Genomic DNA, 19,694 nt, shown 5'->3' on the forward strand with positions numbered 1-19,694 from the left:
ATCAGGAAAGTTGTAGGGAAAGTATGGGGATCAGGAAAGTTGTAGGGAAAGTATGGGGATCAGGGAAATTGTAGGGAAAGTATGGGGATCAGGAAAGTTGTAGGGAAAGTATGGGGATAAGGAAATTTGTAAGGAAAGTATGGGGATCAGTAAAGTTGTAAGGAAAGTATGGGGATCAGGAAAGTTGCAGAGAAGAGGAAGTATGGGGATCAGGAAGGTTTCAGAGAAGGGGAAAGTATGGGGATCAGGGACGTTGTAGGGAAAGTATGGGGATCAGGGAAGTTTTAGGGAAAGTATGGGGATCAGGGAAGTTGTAAGGAAAGTATGGGGATCAGGAAAGTATGGGGATCAGGGAGGTTGTAGGGAAAGTATGGTGATCAGGGAAGTTGTAGGGAAAGTATGGGGATCAGGAAAGTTGTAGGGAAAGTATGGGGATCAGGAAAGTTGTAGGGAAAGTATGGGGATCAGGAAAGTTGTAGGGAAAGTATGGGGATCAGGAAAGTTGTAGGGAAAGTATGGGGATCAGGGAAGTTGTAGGGAAAGTATGTGGATCAGGGAAGTTGTAGGGAAAGTATGGGGATCAGGGAAGTTGTAGGGAAAGTATGGGGATCAGGGACGTTGTAGGGAAAGTATGGGGATCAGGGAAGTTGTAGGAAAAGTATGGGGATCAGGGACGTTGTAGGGAAAGTATGGGGATCAGGGACGTTGTAGGGAAAGTATGGGGATCAGGTAAGTTGTAAGGAAAGTATGGGGATCAGGAAAGTATGGGGATCAGGGAAGTTGTAGGGAAAGTATGGGGATCAGGGAAGTTGTAGGGAAAGTATGGGGATCAGGAAAGTTGTAGGGAAAGTATGGGGATCAGGGAAGTTGTAGGGAAAGTATGGGGATCAGGGAAGTTGTAGGGAAAGTATGGGGATCAGGGACGTTGTAGGGAAAGTATGGGATTCAGGGACATTGTAGGGAAAGTATGGGGATCAGGGAAGTTGTAGGGAAAGTATGAGGATCAGGGAAGTTGTAAGGAAAGTATAGGGGTCAGGAAAGTATGGGGATCAGGGAAGTTGTAGGGAAAGTATGGGGATCAGGGAAGTTGTAGGGAAAGTATGGGGATCAGGGAAGTTGTAGGGAAAGTATGGGGACCAGGGACGTTGTAGGGAAAGTATGGGGATCAGGGAAGTTGTAGGGAAAGTATGGGGATCAGGAAAGTTGTAAGGAAAGTATGGGGATCAGGGAAGTTGTAGGGAAAGTATGGGAATCAGGAAAGTATGGGGATCAGGAAAGTTGTAGGGAAAGTATGGGGATCAGGAAAGTTGTAGGGAAAGTATGGGGATCAGGAAAGTTGCAGGGAAAGTATGGAGATCAGGAAAGTTGTAGGGAAAGTATGGGGATCAGGGAAGTTGTAGGGAAAGTATGGGGATCAGGGAAGTTGTAGGGAAAGTATGGGGATCAGGGAAGTTGTAGGGAAAGTATGGGGATCAGGGAAGTTGTAGGGAAAGTATGGGGATCAGGGAAGTTGTAGGGAAAGTATGGGGATCAGGAAAGTTGTAGGGAAAGTATGGGGATCAGGGAAGTTGTAGGGAAAGTATGGAGATCAGGGAAGTTGTAGGGAAAGTATGGGGATCAGGAAAGTTGTAGGGAAAGTATGGGGATCAGGGAAGTTGTAGGGAAAGTATGGGGATCAGGAAAGTTGTAGGGAAAGTATGGGGATCAGGAAAGTTGTAGGGAAAGTATGGGGATCAGGGAAGTTGTAGGGAAAGTATGGAGATCAGGTAGGTTGTAGGGAAAGTATGGGGATCAGGGAAGTTGTAGGGAAAGTATGGGGATCAGGGAAGTTGTAGGGAAAGTATGGGGATCAGGAAAGTTGTAGGGAAAGTATGGGGATCAGGGAAGTTTTAGGGAAAGTATGGGGATCAGGAAAGTTGTAGGGAAAGTATGGGGATCAGGAAAGTTGTAGGGAAAGTATGGGGATCAGGGAAGTTGTAGGGAAAGTATGGGGATCAGGAAAGTTGAAGGGAAAGTATGGGGATCAGGAAAGTTGTAGGGAAAGTATGGGGATCAGGGAAGTTGTAGGGAAAGTATGGGGATCAGGGAAGTTGTAGGGAAAGTATGGGGATCAGGAAAGTTGTAGGGAAAGTATGGGGATCAGGAAAGTTGTAGGGAAAGTATGGGGATCAGGGAAGTTGTAGGGAAAGTATGGAGATCAGGTAGGTTGTAGGGAAAGTATGGGGATCAGGGAAGTTGTAGGGAAAGTATGGGGATCAGGGAAGTTGTAGGGAAAGTATGGGGATCAGGAAAGTTGTAGGGAAAGTATGGGGATCAGGGAAGTTGTAGGGAAAGTATGGAGATCAGGAAAGTTGTAGGGAAAGTATGGAGATCAGGTAGGTTGTAGGGAAAGTATGGGGATCAGGGAAGTTGTAGGGAAAGTATGGGGATCAGGGAAGTTGTAGGGAAAGTATGGGGATCAGGGAAGTTGTAGGGAAAGTATGGGGATCAATATAGTTGTAGGGAAAGTATGGGGATCAGGGAAGTTGTAGGGAAAGTATGGGGATCAGGGAAGTTGTAGGGAAAGTATGGGGATCAGGAAAGTTGTAGGGAAAGTATGGGGATCAGGGAAGTTGTAGGGAAAGTATGGGGATCAGGGAAGTTGTAGGGAAAGTATGGGGATCAGGGAAGTTGTAGGGAAAGTATGGGGATCAGGAAAGTTGTAGGGAAAGTATGGGGATCAGGTAAGTTGTAAGGAAAGTATGGGGATCAGGGAAGTTGTAGGGAAAGTATGGGGATCAGGGAAGTTGTAAGGAAAGTATGGGGATCAGGGAAGTTGTAGGGAAAGTATGGGGATCAGGAAAGTTGTAGGGAAAGTATGGGGATCAGGAAAGTTGTAGGGAAAGTATGGGGATCAGGAAAGTTGTAGGGAAAGTATGGGGATCAGGAAAGTTGTAGGGAAAGTATGGGGATCAGGGAAGTTGTAGGGAAAGTATGTGGATCAGGGAAGTTGTAGGGAAAGTATGGGGATCAGGGAAGTTGTAGGGAAAGTATGGGGATCAGGGACGTTGTAGGGAAAGTATGGGGATCAGGGAAGTTGTAGGAAAAGTATGGGGATCAGGGACGTTGTAGGGAAAGTATGGGGATCAGGGACGTTGTAGGGAAAGTATGGGGATCAGGGAAGTTGTAAGGAAAGTATGGGGATCAGGAAAGTATGGGGATCAGGGAAGTTGTAGGGAAAGTATGGGGATCAGGGAAGTTGAAGGGAAAGTATGGGGATCAGGAAAGTTGTAGGGAAAGTATGGGGATCAGGGAAGTTGTAGGGAAAGTATGGGGATCAGGGAAGTTGTAGGGAAAGTATGGGGATCAGGGACATTGTAGGGAAAGTATGGGATTCAGGGACATTGTAGGGAAAGTATGGGGATCAGGGAAGTTGTAGGGAAAGTATGAGGATCAGGGAAGTTGTAAGGAAAGTATAGGGGTCAGGAAAGTATGGGGATCAGGGAAGTTGTAGGGAAAGTATGGGGATCAGGGAAGTTGTAGGGAAAGTATGGGGATCAGGGAAGTTGTAGGGAAAGTATGGGGATCAGGGAAGTTGTAGGGAAAGTATGGGGATAAGGGACGTTGTAGGGAAAGTATGGGGATCAGGGAAGTTGTAGGGAAAGTATGGGGATCAGGAAAGTTGTAAGGAAAGTATGGGGATCAGGGAAGTTGTAGGGAAAGTATGGGGATCAGGAAAGTATGGGGATCAGGAAAGTTGTAGGGAAAGTATAGGGATCAGGAAAGTTGTAGGGAAAGTATGGGGATCAGGAAAGTTGTAGGGAAAGTATGGAGATCAGGAAAGTTGTAGGGAAAGTATGGGGATCAGGGAAGTTGTAGGGAAAGTATGGGGATCAGGGAAGTTGTAGGGAAAGTATGGGGATCAGGGAAGTTGTAGGGAAAGTATGGAGATCAGGGAAGTTGTAGGGAAAGTATGGGGATCAGGAAAGTTGTGGGGAAAGTATGGGGATCAGGGAAGTTGTAGGGAAAGTATGGAGATCAGGGAAGTTGTAGGGAAAGTATGGGGATCAGGAAAGTTGTAGGGAAAGTATGGGGATCAGGGAAGTTGTAGGGAAAGTATGGGGATCAGGAAAGTTGTAGGGAAAGTATGGGGATCAGGAAAGTTGTAGGGAAAGTATGGGGATCAGGGAAGTTGTAGGGAAAGTATGGGGATCAGGGAAGTTGTAGGGAAAGTATGGAGATCAGGTAGGTTGTAGGGAAAGTATGGGGATCAGGGAAGTTGTAGGGAAAGTATGGGGATCAGGGAAGTTGTAGGGAAAGTATGGGGATCAGGAAAGTTGTAGGGAAAGTATGGGGATCAGGGAAGTTGTAGGGAAAGTATGGGGATCAGGAAAGTTGTAGGGAAAGTATGGGGATCAGGAAAGTTGTAGGGAAAGTATGGGGATCAGGAAAGTTGTAGGGAAAGTATGGGGATCAGGAAAGTTGTAGGGAAAGTATGGGGATCAGGGAAGTTGTAGGGAAAGTATGGGGATCAGGGAAGTTGTAGGGAAAGTATGGGGATCAGGGAAGTTGTAGGGAAAGTATGGGGATCAGGGAAGTTGTAGGGAAAGTATGGGGATCAGGAAAGTTGTAGGGAAAGTATGGGGATCAGGAAAGTTGTAGGGAAAGTATGGGGATCAGGGAAGTTGTAGGGAAAGTATGGAGATCAGGTAGGTTGTAGGGAAAGTATGGGGATCAGGGAAGTTGTAGGGAAAGTATGGGGATCAGGGAAGTTGTAGGGAAAGTATGGGGATCAGGAAAATTGTAGGGAAAGTATGGGGATCAGGGAAGTTGTAGGGAAAGTATGGAGATCAGGAAAGTTGTAGGGAAAGTATGGAGATCAGGTAGGTTGTAGGGAAAGTATGGGGATCAGGGAAGTTGTAGGGAAAGTATGGGGATCAGGGAAGTTGTAGGGAAAGTATGGGGATCAGGGAAGTTGTAGGGAAAGTATGGGGATCAATATAGTTGTAGGGAAAGTATGGGGATCAGGGAAGTTGTAGGGAAAGTATGGGGATCAGGGAAGTTGTAGGGAAAGTATGGGGATCAGGAAAGTTGTAGGGAAGTATGGGGATCAGGGAAGTTGTAGGGAAAGTATGGGGATCAGGGAAGTTGTAGGGAAAGTATGGGGATCAGGGAAGTTGTAGGGAAAGTATGGGGATCAGGAAAGTTGTAGGGAAAGTATGGGGATCAGGTAAGTTGTAAGGAAAGTATGGGGATCAGGGAAGTTGTAGGGAAAGTATGGGGATCAGGGAAGTTGTAGGGAAAGTATGGGGATCAGGGATGTTGTAGGGAAAGTATGGGGATCAGGGAAGTTGTCGGGAAAGTATGGGGATCAGGGAAGTTGTAGGGAAAGTATGGGGATCAGGAAAGTTGTAGGGAAAGTATGGGGATCAGGAAAGTTGTAGGGAAAGTATGGGGATCAGGAAAGTTGTAGGGAAAGTATGGGGATCAGGAAAGTTGTAGGGAAAGTATGGGGATCAGGGAAGTTGAAGGGAAAGTATGTGGATCAGGGAAGTTGTAGGGAAAGTATGGGGATCAGGGAAGTTGTAGGGAAAGTATGGGGATCAGGGACGTTGTAGGGAAAGTATGGGGATCAGGGAAGTTGTAGGAAAAGTATGGGGATCAGGGACGTTGTAGGGAAAGTATGGGGATCAGGGACGTTGTAGGGAAAGTATGGGGATCAGGGAAGTTGTAAGGAAAGTATGGGGATCAGGAAAGTATGGGGATCAGGGAAGTTGTAGGGAAAGTATGGGGATCAGGGAAGTTGTAGGGAAAGTATGGGGATCAGGGAAGTTGTAGGGAAAGTATGGGGATCAGGAAAGTTGTAGGGAAAGTATGGGGATCAGGGAAGTTGTAGGGAAAGTATGGGGATCAGGGAAGTTGTAGGGAAAGTATGGGGATCAGGGACGTTGTAGGGAAAGTATGGGATTCAGGGACATTGTAGGGAAAGTATGGGGATCAGGGAAGTTGTAGGGAAAGTATGAGGATCAGGGAAGTTGTAAGGAAAGTATAGGAGTCAGGAAAGTATGGGGATCAGGGAAGTTGTAGGGAAAGTATGGGGATCAGGGAAGTTGTAGGGAAAGTATGGGGATCAGGGAAGTTGTAGGGAAAGTATGGGGACAAGGGACGTTGTAGGGAAAGTATGGGGATCAGGGAAGTTGTAGGGAAAGTATGGGGATCAGGAAAGTTGTAAGGAAAGTATGGGGATCAGGGAAGTTGTAGGGAAAGTATGGGGATCAGGAAAGTATGGGGATCAGGAAAGTTGTAGGGAAAGTATGGGGATCAGGAAAGTTGTAGGGAAAGTATGGGGATCAGGAAAGTTGTAGGGAAAGTATGGAGATCAGGAAAGTTGTAGGGAAAGTATGGGGATCAGGGAAGTTGTAGGGAAAGTATGGGGATCAGGGAAGTTGTAGGGAAAGTATGGGGATCAGGGAAGTTGTAGGGAAAGTATGGGGATCAGGAAAGTTGTAGGGAAAGTATGGGGATCAGGGAAGTTGTAGGGAAAGTATGGGGATCAGGGAAGTTGTAGGGAAAGTATGGGGATCAGGGAAGTTGTAGGAAAAGTATGGGGATCAGGGACGTTGTAGGGAAAGTATGGGGATCAGGGACGTTGTAGGGAAAGTATGGGGATCAGGGAAGTTGTAAGGAAAGTATGGGGATCAGGAAAGTATGGGGATCAGGGAAGTTGTAGGGAAAGTATGGGGATCAGGGAAGTTGTAGGGAAAGTATGGGGATCAGGGAAGTTGTAGGGAAAGTATGGGGATCAGGAAAGTTGTAGGGAAAGTATGGGGATCAGGGAAGTTGTAGGGAAAGTATGGGGATCAGGGAAGTTGTAGGGAAAGTATGGGGATCAGGGACGTTGTAGGGAAAGTATGGGATTCAGGGACATTGTAGGGAAAGTATGGGGATCAGGGAAGTTGTAGGGAAAGTATGAGGATCAGGGAAGTTGTAGGGAAAGTATGGGGATCAGGGAAGTTGTAGGGAAAGTATGGGGATCAGGGAAGTTGTCGGGAAAGTATGGGGATCAGGAAAGTTGTAGGGAAAGTATGGGGATCAGGGAAGTTGTAGGGAAAGTATGGGGATCAGGGAAGTTGTAGGGAAAGTATGGGGATCAGGGAAGTTGTAGGGAAAGTATGGGGATCAGGGAAGATGTATGGAAAGTATGGGGATCAGGGAAGATGTATGGAAAGTATGGGGATCAGGGAAGTTGTAGGGAAAGTATGGAGATCAGGAAAGTTGTAGGGAAAGTATGGAGATCAGGTAGGTTGTAGGGAAAGTATGGGGATCAGGGAAGTTGTAGGGAAAGTATGGGGATCAGGGAAGTTGTAGGGAAAGTATGGGGATCAGGGAAGTTGTAGGGAAAGTATGGGGATCAATATAGTTGTAGGGAAAGTATGGGGATCAGGGAAGTTGTAGGGAAAGTATGGGGATCAGGAAAGTTGTAGGGAAAGTATGGGGATCAGGGAAGTTGTAGGGAAAGTATGGGGATCAGGGAAGTTGTAGGGAAAGTATGGGGATCAGGGAAGTTGTAGGGAAAGTATGGGGATCAGGAAAGTTGTAGGGAAAGTATGGGGATCAGGTAAGTTGTAAGGAAAGTATGGGGATCAGGGAAGTTGTAGGGAAAGTATGGGGATCAGGGAAGTTGTAGGGAAAGTATGGGGATCAGGGAAGTTGTAGGGAAAGTATGGGGATCAGGGAAGTTGTCGGGAAAGTATGGGGATCAGGAAAGTTGTAGGGAAAGTATGGGGATCAGGGAAGTTGTAGGGAAAGTATGGGGATCAGGGAAGTTGTAGGGAAAGTATGGGGATCAGGGAAGTTGTAGGGAAAGTATGGGGATCAGGGAAGATGTATGGAAAGTATGGGGATCAGGGAAGATGTATGGAAAGTATGGGGATCAGGGAAGTTGTAGGGAAAGTATGGAGATCAGGAAAGTTGTAGGGAAAGTATGGAGATCAGGTAGGTTGTAGGGAAAGTATGGGGATCAGGGAAGTTGTAGGGAAAGTATGGGGATCAGGGAAGTTGTAGGGAAAGTATGGGGATCAATATAGTTGTAGGGAAAGTATGGGGATCAGGGAAGTTGTAGGGAAAGTATGGGGATCAGGGAAGTTGTAGGGAAAGTATGGGGATCAGGAAAGTTGTAGGGAAAGTATGGGGATCAGGGAAGTTGTAGGGAAAGTATGGGGATCAGGGAAGTTGTAGGGAAAGTATGGGGATCAGGGAAGTTGTAGGGAAAGTATGGAGATCAGGGAAGTTGTAGGGAAAGTATGGGGATCAATATAGTTGTAGGGAAAGTATGGGGATCAGGGAAGTTGTAGGGAAAGTATGGGGATCAGGAAAGTTGTAGGGAAAGTATGGGGATCAGGGAAGTTGTAGGGAAAGTATGGGGATCAGGGAAGTTGTAGGGAAAGTATGGGGATCAGGGAAGTTGTAGGGAAAGTATGGGGATCAGGAAAGTTGTAGGGAAAGTATGGGGATCAGGTAAGTTGTAAGGAAAGTATGGGGATCAGGGAAGTTGTAGGGAAAGTATGGGGATCAGGGAAGTTGTAGGGAAAGTATGGGGATCAGGGAAGTTGTAGGGAAAGTATGGGGATCAGGGAAGTTGTCGGGAAAGTATGGGGATCAGGAAAGTTGTAGGGAAAGTATGGGGATCAGGGAAGTTGTAGGGAAAGTATGGGGATCAGGGAAGTTGTAGGGAAAGTATGGGGATCAGGGAAGTTGTAGGGAAAGTATGGGGATCAGGGAAGATGTATGGAAAGTATGGGGATCAGGGAAGATGTATGGAAAGTATGGGGATCAGGGAAGTTGTAGGGAAAGTATGGAGATCAGGAAAGTTGTAGGGAAAGTATGGAGATCAGGTAGGTTGTAGGGAAAGTATGGGGATCAGGGAAGTTGTAGGGAAAGTATGGGGATCAGGGAAGTTGTAGGGAAAGTATGGGGATCAGGGAAGTTGTAGGGAAAGTATGGGGATCAATATAGTTGTAGGGAAAGTATGGGGATCAGGGAAGTTGTAGGGAAAGTATGGGGATCAGGAAAGTTGTAGGGAAAGTATGGGGATCAGGGAAGTTGTAGGGAAAGTATGGGGATCAGGGAAGTTGTAGGGAAAGTATGGGGATCAGGGAAGTTGCAGGGAAAGTATGGGGATCAGGAAAGTTGTAGGGAAAGTATGGGGATCAGGTAAGTTGTAAGGAAAGTATGGGGATCAGGGAAGTTGTAGGGAAAGTATGGGGATCAGGGAAGTTGTAGGGAAAGTATGGGGATCAGGGAAGTTGTAGGGAAAGTATGGGGATCAGGGAAGTTGTCGGGAAAGTATGGGGATCAGGAAAGTTGTAGGGAAAGTATGGGGATCAGGGAAGTTGTAGGGAAAGTATGGGGATCAGGGAAGTTGTAGGGAAAGTATGGGGATCAGGGAAGTTGTAGGGAAAGTATGGGGATCAGGGAAGATGTATGGAAAGTATGGGGATCAGGGAAGATGTATGGAAAGTATGGGGATCAGGGAAGTTGTAGGGAAAGTATGGAGATCAGGAAAGTTGTAGGGAAAGTATGGAGATCAGGTAGGTTGTAGGGAAAGTATGGGGATCAGGGAAGTTGTAGGGAAAGTATGGGGATCAGGGAAGTTGTAGGGAAAGTATGGGGATCAGGGAAGTTGTAGGGAAAGTATGGGGATCAATATAGTTGTAGGGAAAGTATGGGGATCAGGGAAGTTGTAGGGAAAGTATGGGGATCAGGAAAGTTGTAGGGAAAGTATGGGGATCAGGGAAGTTGTAGGGAAAGTATGGGGATCAGGGAAGTTGTAGGGAAAGTATGGGGATCAGGGAAGTTGTAGGGAAAGTATGGAGATCAGGGAAGTTGTAGGGAAAGTATGGGGATCAATATAGTTGTAGGGAAAGTATGGGGATCAGGGAAGTTGTAGGGAAAGTATGGGGATCAGGAAAGTTGTAGGGAAAGTATGGGGATCAGGGAAGTTGTAGGGAAAGTATGGGGATCAGGGAAGTTGTAGGGAAAGTATGGGGATCAGGGAAGTTGTAGGGAAAGTATGGGGATCAGGAAAGTTGTAGGGAAAGTATGGGGATCAGGTAAGTTGTAAGGAAAGTATGGGGATCAGGGAAGTTGTAGGGAAAGTATGGGGATCAGGGAAGTTGTAGGGAAAGTATGGGGATCAGGGAAGTTGTAGGGAAAGTATGGGGATCAGGGAAGTTGTCGGGAAAGTATGGGGATCAGGAAAGTTGTAGGGAAAGTATGGGGATCAGGGAAGTTGTAGGGAAAGTATGGGGATCAGGGAAGTTGTAGGGAAAGTATGGGGATCAGGGAAGTTGTAGGGAAAGTATGGGGATCAGGGAAGATGTATGGAAAGTATGGGGATCAGGGAAGATGTATGGAAAGTATGGGGATCAGGGAAGTTGTAGGGAAAGTATGGAGATCAGGAAAGTTGTAGGGAAAGTATGGAGATCAGGTAGGTTGTAGGGAAAGTATGGGGATCAGGGAAGTTGTAGGGAAAGTATGGGGATCAGGGAAGTTGTAGGGAAAGTATGGGGATCAGGGAAGTTGTAGGGAAAGTATGGGGATCAATATAGTTGTAGGGAAAGTATGGGGATCAGGGAAGTTGTAGGGAAAGTATGGGGATCAGGAAAGTTGTAGGGAAAGTATGGGGATCAGGGAAGTTGTAGGGAAAGTATGGGGATCAGGGAAGTTGTAGGGAAAGTATGGGGATCAGGGAAGTTGTAGGGAAAGTATGGAGATCAGGGAAGTTGTAGGGAAAGTATGGGGATCAATATAGTTGTAGGGAAAGTATGGGGATCAGGGAAGTTGTAGGGAAAGTATGGGGATCAGGAAAGTTGTAGGGAAAGTATGGGGATCAGGGAAGTTGTAGGGAAAGTATGGGGATCAGGGAAGTTGTAGGGAAAGTATGGGGATCAGGGAAGTTGTAGGGAAAGTATGGGGATCAGGAAAGTTGTAGGGAAAGTATGGGGATCAGGTAAGTTGTAAGGAAAGTATGGGGATCAGGGAAGTTGTAGGGAAAGTATGGGGATCAGGGAAGTTGTAGGGAAAGTATGGGGATCAGGGAAGTTGTAGGGAAAGTATGGGGATCAGGGAAGTTGTCGGGAAAGTATGGGGATCAGGAAAGTTGTAGGGAAAGTATGGGGATCAGGGAAGTTGTAGGGAAAGTATGGGGATCAGGGAAGTTGTAGGGAAAGTATGGGGATCAGGGAAGTTGTAGGGAAAGTATGGGGATCAGGGAAGATGTATGGAAAGTATGGGGATCAGGGAAGATGTATGGAAAGTATGGGGATCAGGGAAGTTGTAGGGAAAGTATGGAGATCAGGAAAGTTGTAGGGAAAGTATGGAGATCAGGTAGGTTGTAGGGAAAGTATGGGGATCAGGGAAGTTGTAGGGAAAGTATGGGGATCAGGGAAGTTGTAGGGAAAGTATGGGGATCAGGGAAGTTGTAGGGAAAGTATGGGGATCAATATAGTTGTAGGGAAAGTATGGGGATCAGGGAAGTTGTAGGGAAAGTATGGGGATCAGGAAAGTTGTAGGGAAAGTATGGGGATCAGGGAAGTTGTAGGGAAAGTATGGGGATCAGGGAAGTTGTAGGGAAAGTATGGGGATCAGGGAAGTTGCAGGGAAAGTATGGGGATCAGGAAAGTTGTAGGGAAAGTATGGGGATCAGGTAAGTTGTAAGGAAAGTATGGGGATCAGGGAAGTTGTAGGGAAAGTATGGGGATCAGGGAAGTTGTAGGGAAAGTATGGGGATCAGGGAAGTTGTAGGGAAAGTATGGGGATCAGGGAAGTTGTCGGGAAAGTATGGGGATCAGGGAAGTTGTAGGGAAAGTATGGGGATCAGGGAAGTTGTAGGGAAAGTATGGGGATCAGGAAAGTTGTAGGGAAAGTATGGGGATCAGGGAAGTTGTAGGGAAAGTATGGGGATCAGGGAAGTTGTAGGGAAAGTATGGGGATCAGGGAAGTTGTAGGGAAAGTATGGGGATCAGGGAAGATGTATGGAAAGTATGGGGATCAGGGAAGATGTATGGAAAGTATGGGGATCAGGGAAGTTGTAGGGAAAGTATGGAGATCAGGAAAGTTGTAGGGAAAGTATGGAGATCAGGTAGGTTGCAGGGAAAGTATGGGGATCAGGGAAGTTGTAGGGAAAGTATGGGGATCAGGGAAGTTGTAGGGAAAGTATGGGGATCAGGGAAGTTGTAGGGAAAGTATGGGGATCAATATAGTTGTAGGGAAAGTATGGGGATCAGGGAAGTTGTAGGGAAAGTATGGGGATCAGGAAAGTTGTAGGGAAAGTATGGGGTTCAGGGAAGTTGTAGGGAAAGTATGGGGATCAGGGAAGTTGTAGGGAAAGTATGGGGATCAGGGAAGTTGTAGGGAAAGTATGGGGATCAGGAAAGTTGTAGGGAAAGTATGGGGATCAGGTAAGTTGTAAGGAAAGTATGGGGATCAGGGAAGTTGTAGGGAAAGTATGGGGATCAGGGAAGTTGTAGGGAAAGTATGGGGATCAGGGAAGTTGTAGGGAAAGTATGGGGATCAGGGAAGATGTATGGAAAGTATGGGGATCAGGAAAGTTGTAGGGAAAGTATGGGGATCAGGGAAGTTGTAGGGAAAGTATGGGGATCAGGGAAGTTGTAGGGAAAGTATGGGGATCAGGGAAGTTGTAGGGAAAGTATGGGGATCAGGGAAGATGTATGGAAAGTATGGGGATCAGGGAAGATGTATGGAAAGTATGGGGATCAGGGAAGTTGTAGGGAAAGTATGGGGATCAGGAAAGTTGCAGAGAAGAGGAAGTATGGGGATCAGCAATTTTGTATAGAGGAGAAAGTATAAAGGCCAGGAGTATTGGGGGACTGCCCTAATCTGCATTACTAGTAATGAGCAACTGAAAGAATTGAAGCCACAGGATTGCCATGACAGCCAGGCATAGCACATTTTCTGGCAGCTGGGACTACTCCATGTACACTGTGGATGGGGGTGACAGATGACTGGCATGCCATCGGGCTGGGCCCAGCGATGTGATGGGGTAAAGTTAGCGGATGAGCGATGTCCCAGCCATCCTCTTTCCCTCCATGGGTGTGTATGGTGTTTGCAGGAAGAGGAGGGTCTGTGGCTATAGGAGGCCGGCACTGACAGCGATCCTCGCCGGACTAGGCACGCCGGGGAGGCAGCGGCACGGAAGCGGCACACACTTCCCATAGATCGGGCCGTTGTGGGCACCGAGGAGGGGTGATCCAGGCGTGCAGGCGGCATCCTCGGTGGCCGGGAGGTGATCTGCAGGCGGGAGGAGGTGGTGGGGGGGAGGACAGAGCAGATCCTGCCCCCGGAGGAAGAGGAGGGGGCACAAGAGGCGCCTCTACCGCACGGAGAGGAAGAAGAAGCGGCCAGCGGCACTGCTGGGACAGGCGATCAGGACTTTCTGCTGGTCCTACAACTCCCACTTCCTGCTAGGGGTTCAGGACCAGAGATCCGGGGGGTCCCCCCTTTCTGTATCGGATCCAGTAAAACTTTCCTCCTTCCTGGACCCCCAGCGGTGTGATGATGGAGCCCTCACTGGGCACACGCTGAGAAAGCTTCCCCCCCACTCCATGGAAGAGGTCCCCTCTGCATGGACTTCTCTAGCTAGGACTGGACTAAGCAGGACTGAGGCTGATGTCCCCATATCAGGGTGAAGGTGGCTTCTCTTCATCCAGGTGGGACTTTCCATAGAAACTCCATTGTATAGAATCTAGACTACCCCAGCAGCCAACATGTCAGGCTCCCCAGGAGGGTGGATGACCAGCAGGCAGGAGAAGCTGGAGACCATACTGAGGAACCCCCGCTCGCCCATCAATGTGGAGAGCCTGCTGGTGAGTAATAACATGGGTGGTCACCTCTCAATAGTTCTTTGGAGTCTGGCCTTACCTGTATTGTTTTAGAGGTGTCACCTGGAATGGGGTTCCCCCAGATTGGAAGCCCAAGGTCTCAGATTTTATAGTGACGTTGGGGGTCCCAGTTGGAAAAGAAATGGCTAAAATGAAATGAGTCTGTTGAACGCCTTCAGAACGCTTGTGTAAATGTTGGCGGCGATTTTATTGAGGTTGTTTTGGTCTTGAGTTGGACTGGTGGTGGGTTCATGTATCCTCAGGAAAAGTTCAAACCAGCTGTGGGAATACAAGAATTGGTGTGCTGAGACTTGTAGTTCCATGACAGCCTGGATTGCTTCCAAATTCTGAGCTCTGTTGCACTTGCAACTACAAGAACTGGTGTGCTGGGATTTGTAGTTCCATGACAGCTGGCTTCCAAATGCTGGGGTCTATTGTACATGGAACTATGAGAACTGGTGTGCTGGGATTTGTAGTTCTTTACCAGCTAGATGGTTTCTGAATGCTGGGCTCTGTTGCTCATGGAACTAAATAACTGGTTTGCTGGGATTTGTAGTTCCTTGACAGCTGGATGGCTGCAGAGTGCTGGGCTCTGTTGTTCAGGGGACTACAAGAACTGGTTTGCTTGGATTTGTAGTTCCTTGACAGCTGGGTGGCTGCAGAGTGCTGGGCTCTATTGCACATGGGACTACAAGAACTGGTTTGCTTGGATTTGTAGTTCCTTGACAGCTGGGCTCTATTGCCTATGGGACTACAAGAACTGGTGTATTGGGATTTGTAGTTCTTTCGCAGCTTGATACCATTGTGCATAGGACTGCAAAATTAGTGGACTGGGATTTGTAGTTCCATGGCAGCTGAATGGTTGCAGAGTGCTGGTCTCTGTTACATGTGGGACTGCAAAAACTGATGTGCTTGGATTTGTAGTTCCATGACAGGTGGATGGCTACAAAGTGCTGTTCTCTGTTGCCTATAGGGCTACCAGAACTGGTGTGCTGAAAGGTGTGGTTTCTTGACAGCTGGATGGTTGGATATTGCACATGGGTCTCAAGATGCACTAACAGATCTGTCATCTGCTTGTTTTGGCTGACCACACTCAGAGGTCCTGTTCTGATTACATGTTTGAATATAGCTATTCTGACAGTGGGAGTGGGATTATTGAGTTTAGGCTGGATACACACTATACAACTTTTGTTGGTAGAATTTCTTTAGATTTCAACTATGTAGTACAAGGGCCTGCCTGATTTCATACAAATCGAAAGTGTTTAGGTCTGACCTCCATATTATATGGTTTTGGTAAGTCTAATGGGCCATACACACTATAAGATTTTCTGAAGACTTTTTCCTTTGAACTTACCAAAACCATATAATATGAGGTCAAACCTAAACACTTTCAATTTGTATGGAATCTGGCAGGCCCTTGCACTACATAGAAAAGGTAAATCTGAAGGAAATCTAACCACAAAAGTTGGATAGTGTGTATCCAGCTTTAAGGAAAAAAATCTAAAAGAAAACTGTATAGTGTTTATCCATCCTTGGGCACCGGGTACACACCAAGTGGACCAGACTCTCTAATCTCTGATGCTGACATCCGGCTTCTATGGACTTTGCATGTAAGGCTGAGCAGACCCCTTTTTTTTTTTTAGCAGTCTCAGGTCAGCTCCGTGGGGGCAAGGCAGAGGGACACGTGTGCATTACAAGGCCCATCTGTAATGTGCTTTAGGATTTTGTCAGGCCATAAGTTAAAACCCCAAGTTTATAAAATGGAATTGCGCTTGCCAAAACTGCAGTGGGGTTGGTAGGAACCATTCACCAGCTAAATCTTCCCTTTATTTTGCACAGAAATTTGAACAAACATTGTCATACTTTTATAAAGTACATACTTATGCAATGAGCAAGACTTTACTGTGTTCTTCATCTCAAAGGAATAGTGGTGATGGTTTCGGAATATACAGCTTGGTCAATTGGTTACCCAGGAAGATAGAACCTGCTTAATTTACTGCTATTTTATCTCGAGGGAGCAGCAGTGAATGAAGAGATACAACCTGGTCAATCAGTTATTTATTCTCATGGGACTAGTGGCAGATGTTCAGATAAATACAACCAGGCCGATCAACTGTTCTACTGGAGGGATCAGTGGCAATTGTTGGGGTGGATGCAGCCTGGTTGATAAACTGTTATATCTCAAGGAACCAGGACATTTACTTGGGTAGATACAGCCTGCCATCTTGAGGGACCAGTGGCGATTGCTTGGGAAATAGAACTCTCAATCAACCAGGTTGCATCTCGAGGGACAGTAGTGATTGTTCTGGAAGATACAACCTAGCTAATCAACTGTTCCATCTTTTGTGAGCAGTTGGAATTGTTCAGGTGGATACAACTTGGCCCGTTTACTTTGTTTTGACTGTTCCTTCTCGAGGGACCAATGGCTATTGGCCAGACAGCATCTACCAAAACAATCAACTATTCCAGGGGTCTCAAAACTTTCTAAACAAAAGGCCAGTTTGTCCTTCAGAATTTAGGGGGGCTGGACTGTGGCCAGCGGGAGTGTAACTTTTCCTGGTATCAGTGGGAGTAAACATCACCACAGTTGGTATCACTGGGGGGAATAGTGCCCCATTGTTGGTATCATTGGGAGGAATAATGCCCCATTGTTGGTATCATTGGGAAGAATAGTGCCCCATTGTTGGTATCATTGGGAAGAATAGTGCCCCATTGTTGGTATCATTGGGGGCAATAGTGCCCCATTGTTGGTATCATTGGGGGCAATAGTGCCCCATTGTTGGTATCATTGGGGGCAATAGTGCCCCATTGTTGGTATCATTGGGGGCAATAGTGCCCCATTGGTATCATTGGGGGGAATAGTGCCCCATTGCTGGCATCATTGGGGGAATAGTGCCCCAATGTTGGTATCATTGGGAAGAATAGTGCCCCATTGTTGGTATCATTGGGTAGAATAGTGCCCCATTGTGGGTATCATTGGGTAGAATAGTGCCCCATTGTGGGTATCATTGGGTAGAATAGTGCCCCATTGTGGGTATCATTGGGTAGAATAGTGCCCCATTGTTGGTATCATTGGGTAGAATAGTGCCCCATTGTTGGTATCATTGGGTAGAATAGTGCCCCATTGTTGACGTCAGCACGAGAAAAGGTATGTCATTGTTGATGTCAGTTGGCAGACTAGTGCCTTGTATCAGTGGCAGGAATAGTGCCTCAATGTACAAATAAAGGCAAGCAAAGGGCCACATCCGGCCCACAAGCTGCAGTTTGGAGACAACTGAACTATTTTATTTTGAAGGACCAGTAAAATTGTAGGGGTAGATACCACTGTTCAATCTGAAAGGTCCATTAGTGACTGCTTTGGTAAAAAGAACAGTTGATCAGCCAGCTACAACCTGGCTAATCAGCTGTTTCATGTTCTGCCAACAGTGCTGATTGTTCAGGTCGGTATAACCTGGCCCATCGACTAATCCATCTTGAAGGACCTTGTGGCAATTGTTTGGGTAGATGTAGCCTGCCATCTCGAGGGACCAGTGGCGGTTGTTTGGGTAGATACAACCTGACCAATCTACTATTCCATCTTGAAGGACCAGTGGCGATTGGTTGGGTAAATGGAACAATCCTCTGGCCAGGTTGTATCTCGAGGGGGGCCGGTGGCAATTGCTTGGGTAAATGGGGCATTGATTGGTCAGGTTGTATCTCAAAGGATTGGGGGCAATTGTTTCGGATGTTACAACCTGCTTAACTATCTGTTCCATCTCGCAAAAGGTTGGCGATTAAGGTGGATATAACCTGACCCGATTGACTGTTCCGTCTCAGAGGAGCAGTGGCGATTGTTCAGGTAGATATAACCTGACCCGATTGGCTGTTCCATCTCAGAGGAGCAGTGGCGATTGTTCAGGTAGATATAACCTGACACAATTGACTGTTCCATCTCAGAGGAGCAGTATTGATTGTTTGGGAAGCTACAGTGGTCTGAAGTTTTTCTTTATATGTGCCAATAGACTTAATGATCGTTGTGATTTCTCTTAACACCTATGAATGCCTTTAAACCCTGTCTGTATAATCATATTTTTGCTGGTATGGTACGTAATGTGTGAGCTTGTTGGGAAAACCTCCTCTGGAAGTATGCTTAAAGGCATTAACAGTTTACTTGTAGTTCTTTGGACAACTGGTTTATCAGGATCAGTGCCGTGAGATAATACTTTATTCAATAGCTCCAAGCTGCTTACAGGCTAGGAAGCCTTCACATGTCAAGGTTCAGGGCTGATATCTAAGGAAAGCAACTTGGGGTCAAAAGTCTTCCACAGACTTTAGCAGGGCTGCCTTCTTGGAATCAGCAGAGAAAGCAAACAATGCAGACAGTTCAGCTAATACAGAACTAGCCTTGGATTAGTCATTTTAAGCTAATTAGCTCTTGTTGGCGGTTATTAATCAGCTATTTGATATCAGGGCAATCCCTGATCATTAAAGCTTTTATTGCCTTCCGGGTTTCACGGGAAATCTGACTATTGTAACATACACATGTACCAATGAACTTTTTTGGGGCCTTAATTTGATAAAATATTTTAGTTGTGATAAGGTACCCAAAGACATAAGATGACAATCGGAAAATACAACTGCCCACATGCCAAGAATTAAGAAGAGATGACAGCGTAATTGAAAAGGAACTGTGGTCACCAGAGTTCTGTGGCCTTACCACGAAGATATCTTTACAGGGTTTATGTGTGAATTAAAGGAGCGTGCCAGTCTGATTCATATGCTTAGTGACAGATTGGTCCTTATGTGGGCACCTCTAGTGGTTTCTTGGGAAGGATTCAATAACTTGCAGAGCAATTCATAACATCCCTATTAGAAATTGATTTACAAAAGCTTAGCATGACCAGACTACAGAAAGAGATGATTGGCTGGAAAAGGTAGCTACTCAGAATTATCATTGATGCGTCTGAGGCAAGTGATGGTTACCCACAACACTTTCCTGTGTGGTTTGGAAGAATGAAATGCAGATTGTGCTCGCTTTGGACATCGATAAACAGCTTCTTAAAATGTGATAAACAAGGATATGTGTGCCCCATGTATCGATATCCAAGATTAGAGAATTTGTAGATCTGTTTGCACTCCATGACCTTGGTAGAGGGCCCCTGTCTGAGCTTTCTCAGGGGGAAAACTCCTGTTTGGATTTGACTTCTTTCTTTTATTTTGAACCCGCTATTCTAGTCATCCAATACTTGACCAGTGCTGAGGGTGTCTGCTGTTCCTTTTCCATAGGGACATTGGATTGTGTGTGTGCCACAACCTTTCATCCATAAAGCAGGTTTGGCTGGCAGACTTTACATGATGCGGCTGCGAACGTTGTAGGTTGCCTAAATGGAATATACCAGGGTAGAAACAGGAGCTGCCATTTCTGACTTTAAAAAAAAAAAGAAATGCATGCTCCAGGGCTGCCTTGCTTGTCCCTTGTTCACTAATTGATGTGTCCCTGATCCAGAACAAGCATGTGTATATTGTAGGGCTGCAACGACGCGTTGACGTAGTCGACTACGAAAAATCGTCGACGTGCGTGAAAGGTGTCGACACGTCAACACGTGACGTCACATTCCCCCTGGCCGGCCGCAGCGCCGCTTTAAGCATCGCCGGCCGATGTCTGAGACAGAAGGGCCAGGATGTTCAGGGTGAGCGCTGATTGACCGTCTCCAGCACCCCCGTACTCCCACCACAGCTTCTGCCGCAAAACCTTCACCATCCTCCCCGATCGCCCAGGTACTCAGAGATGTCACATGTGCGGCGCTACACCGGATGTGTCCCTTCCAAACCCTT

The 19,694-nt window shown here is 46.6% G+C and overlaps 1 protein-coding gene across 4 annotated transcripts in view; it reads left to right on the forward strand.

Annotated features, from left to right (window-relative positions):
* The first annotated feature begins 13,089 nt into the window (after window positions 1-13,089).
* The window catches only part of ROCK2 (Rho associated coiled-coil containing protein kinase 2), a 318,978-nt gene continuing 312,373 nt past the window's right edge, over window positions 13,090-19,694 (forward strand). The window contains exon 1 of one of the 4 annotated variants that reach the window (XM_082251873.1): window positions 13,090-13,865. In XM_082251873.1, the coding sequence (XP_082107999.1) occupies window positions 13,767-13,865 (99 nt within the window). In that variant the 5' untranslated portion in view covers window positions 13,090-13,766. The remainder of the gene's footprint in view (window positions 13,866-19,694) is intronic. The other 3 variants (XM_082251874.1, XM_082251875.1, XM_082251876.1) reach the window with 3 other exon arrangements.

The sequence above is a fragment of the Pelophylax lessonae genome (genome assembly GCF_965119305.1).
Source record: "Pelophylax lessonae genome assembly, chromosome: 3".
Taxonomy (NCBI): Eukaryota; Metazoa; Chordata; class Amphibia; order Anura; family Ranidae; genus Pelophylax; species Pelophylax lessonae.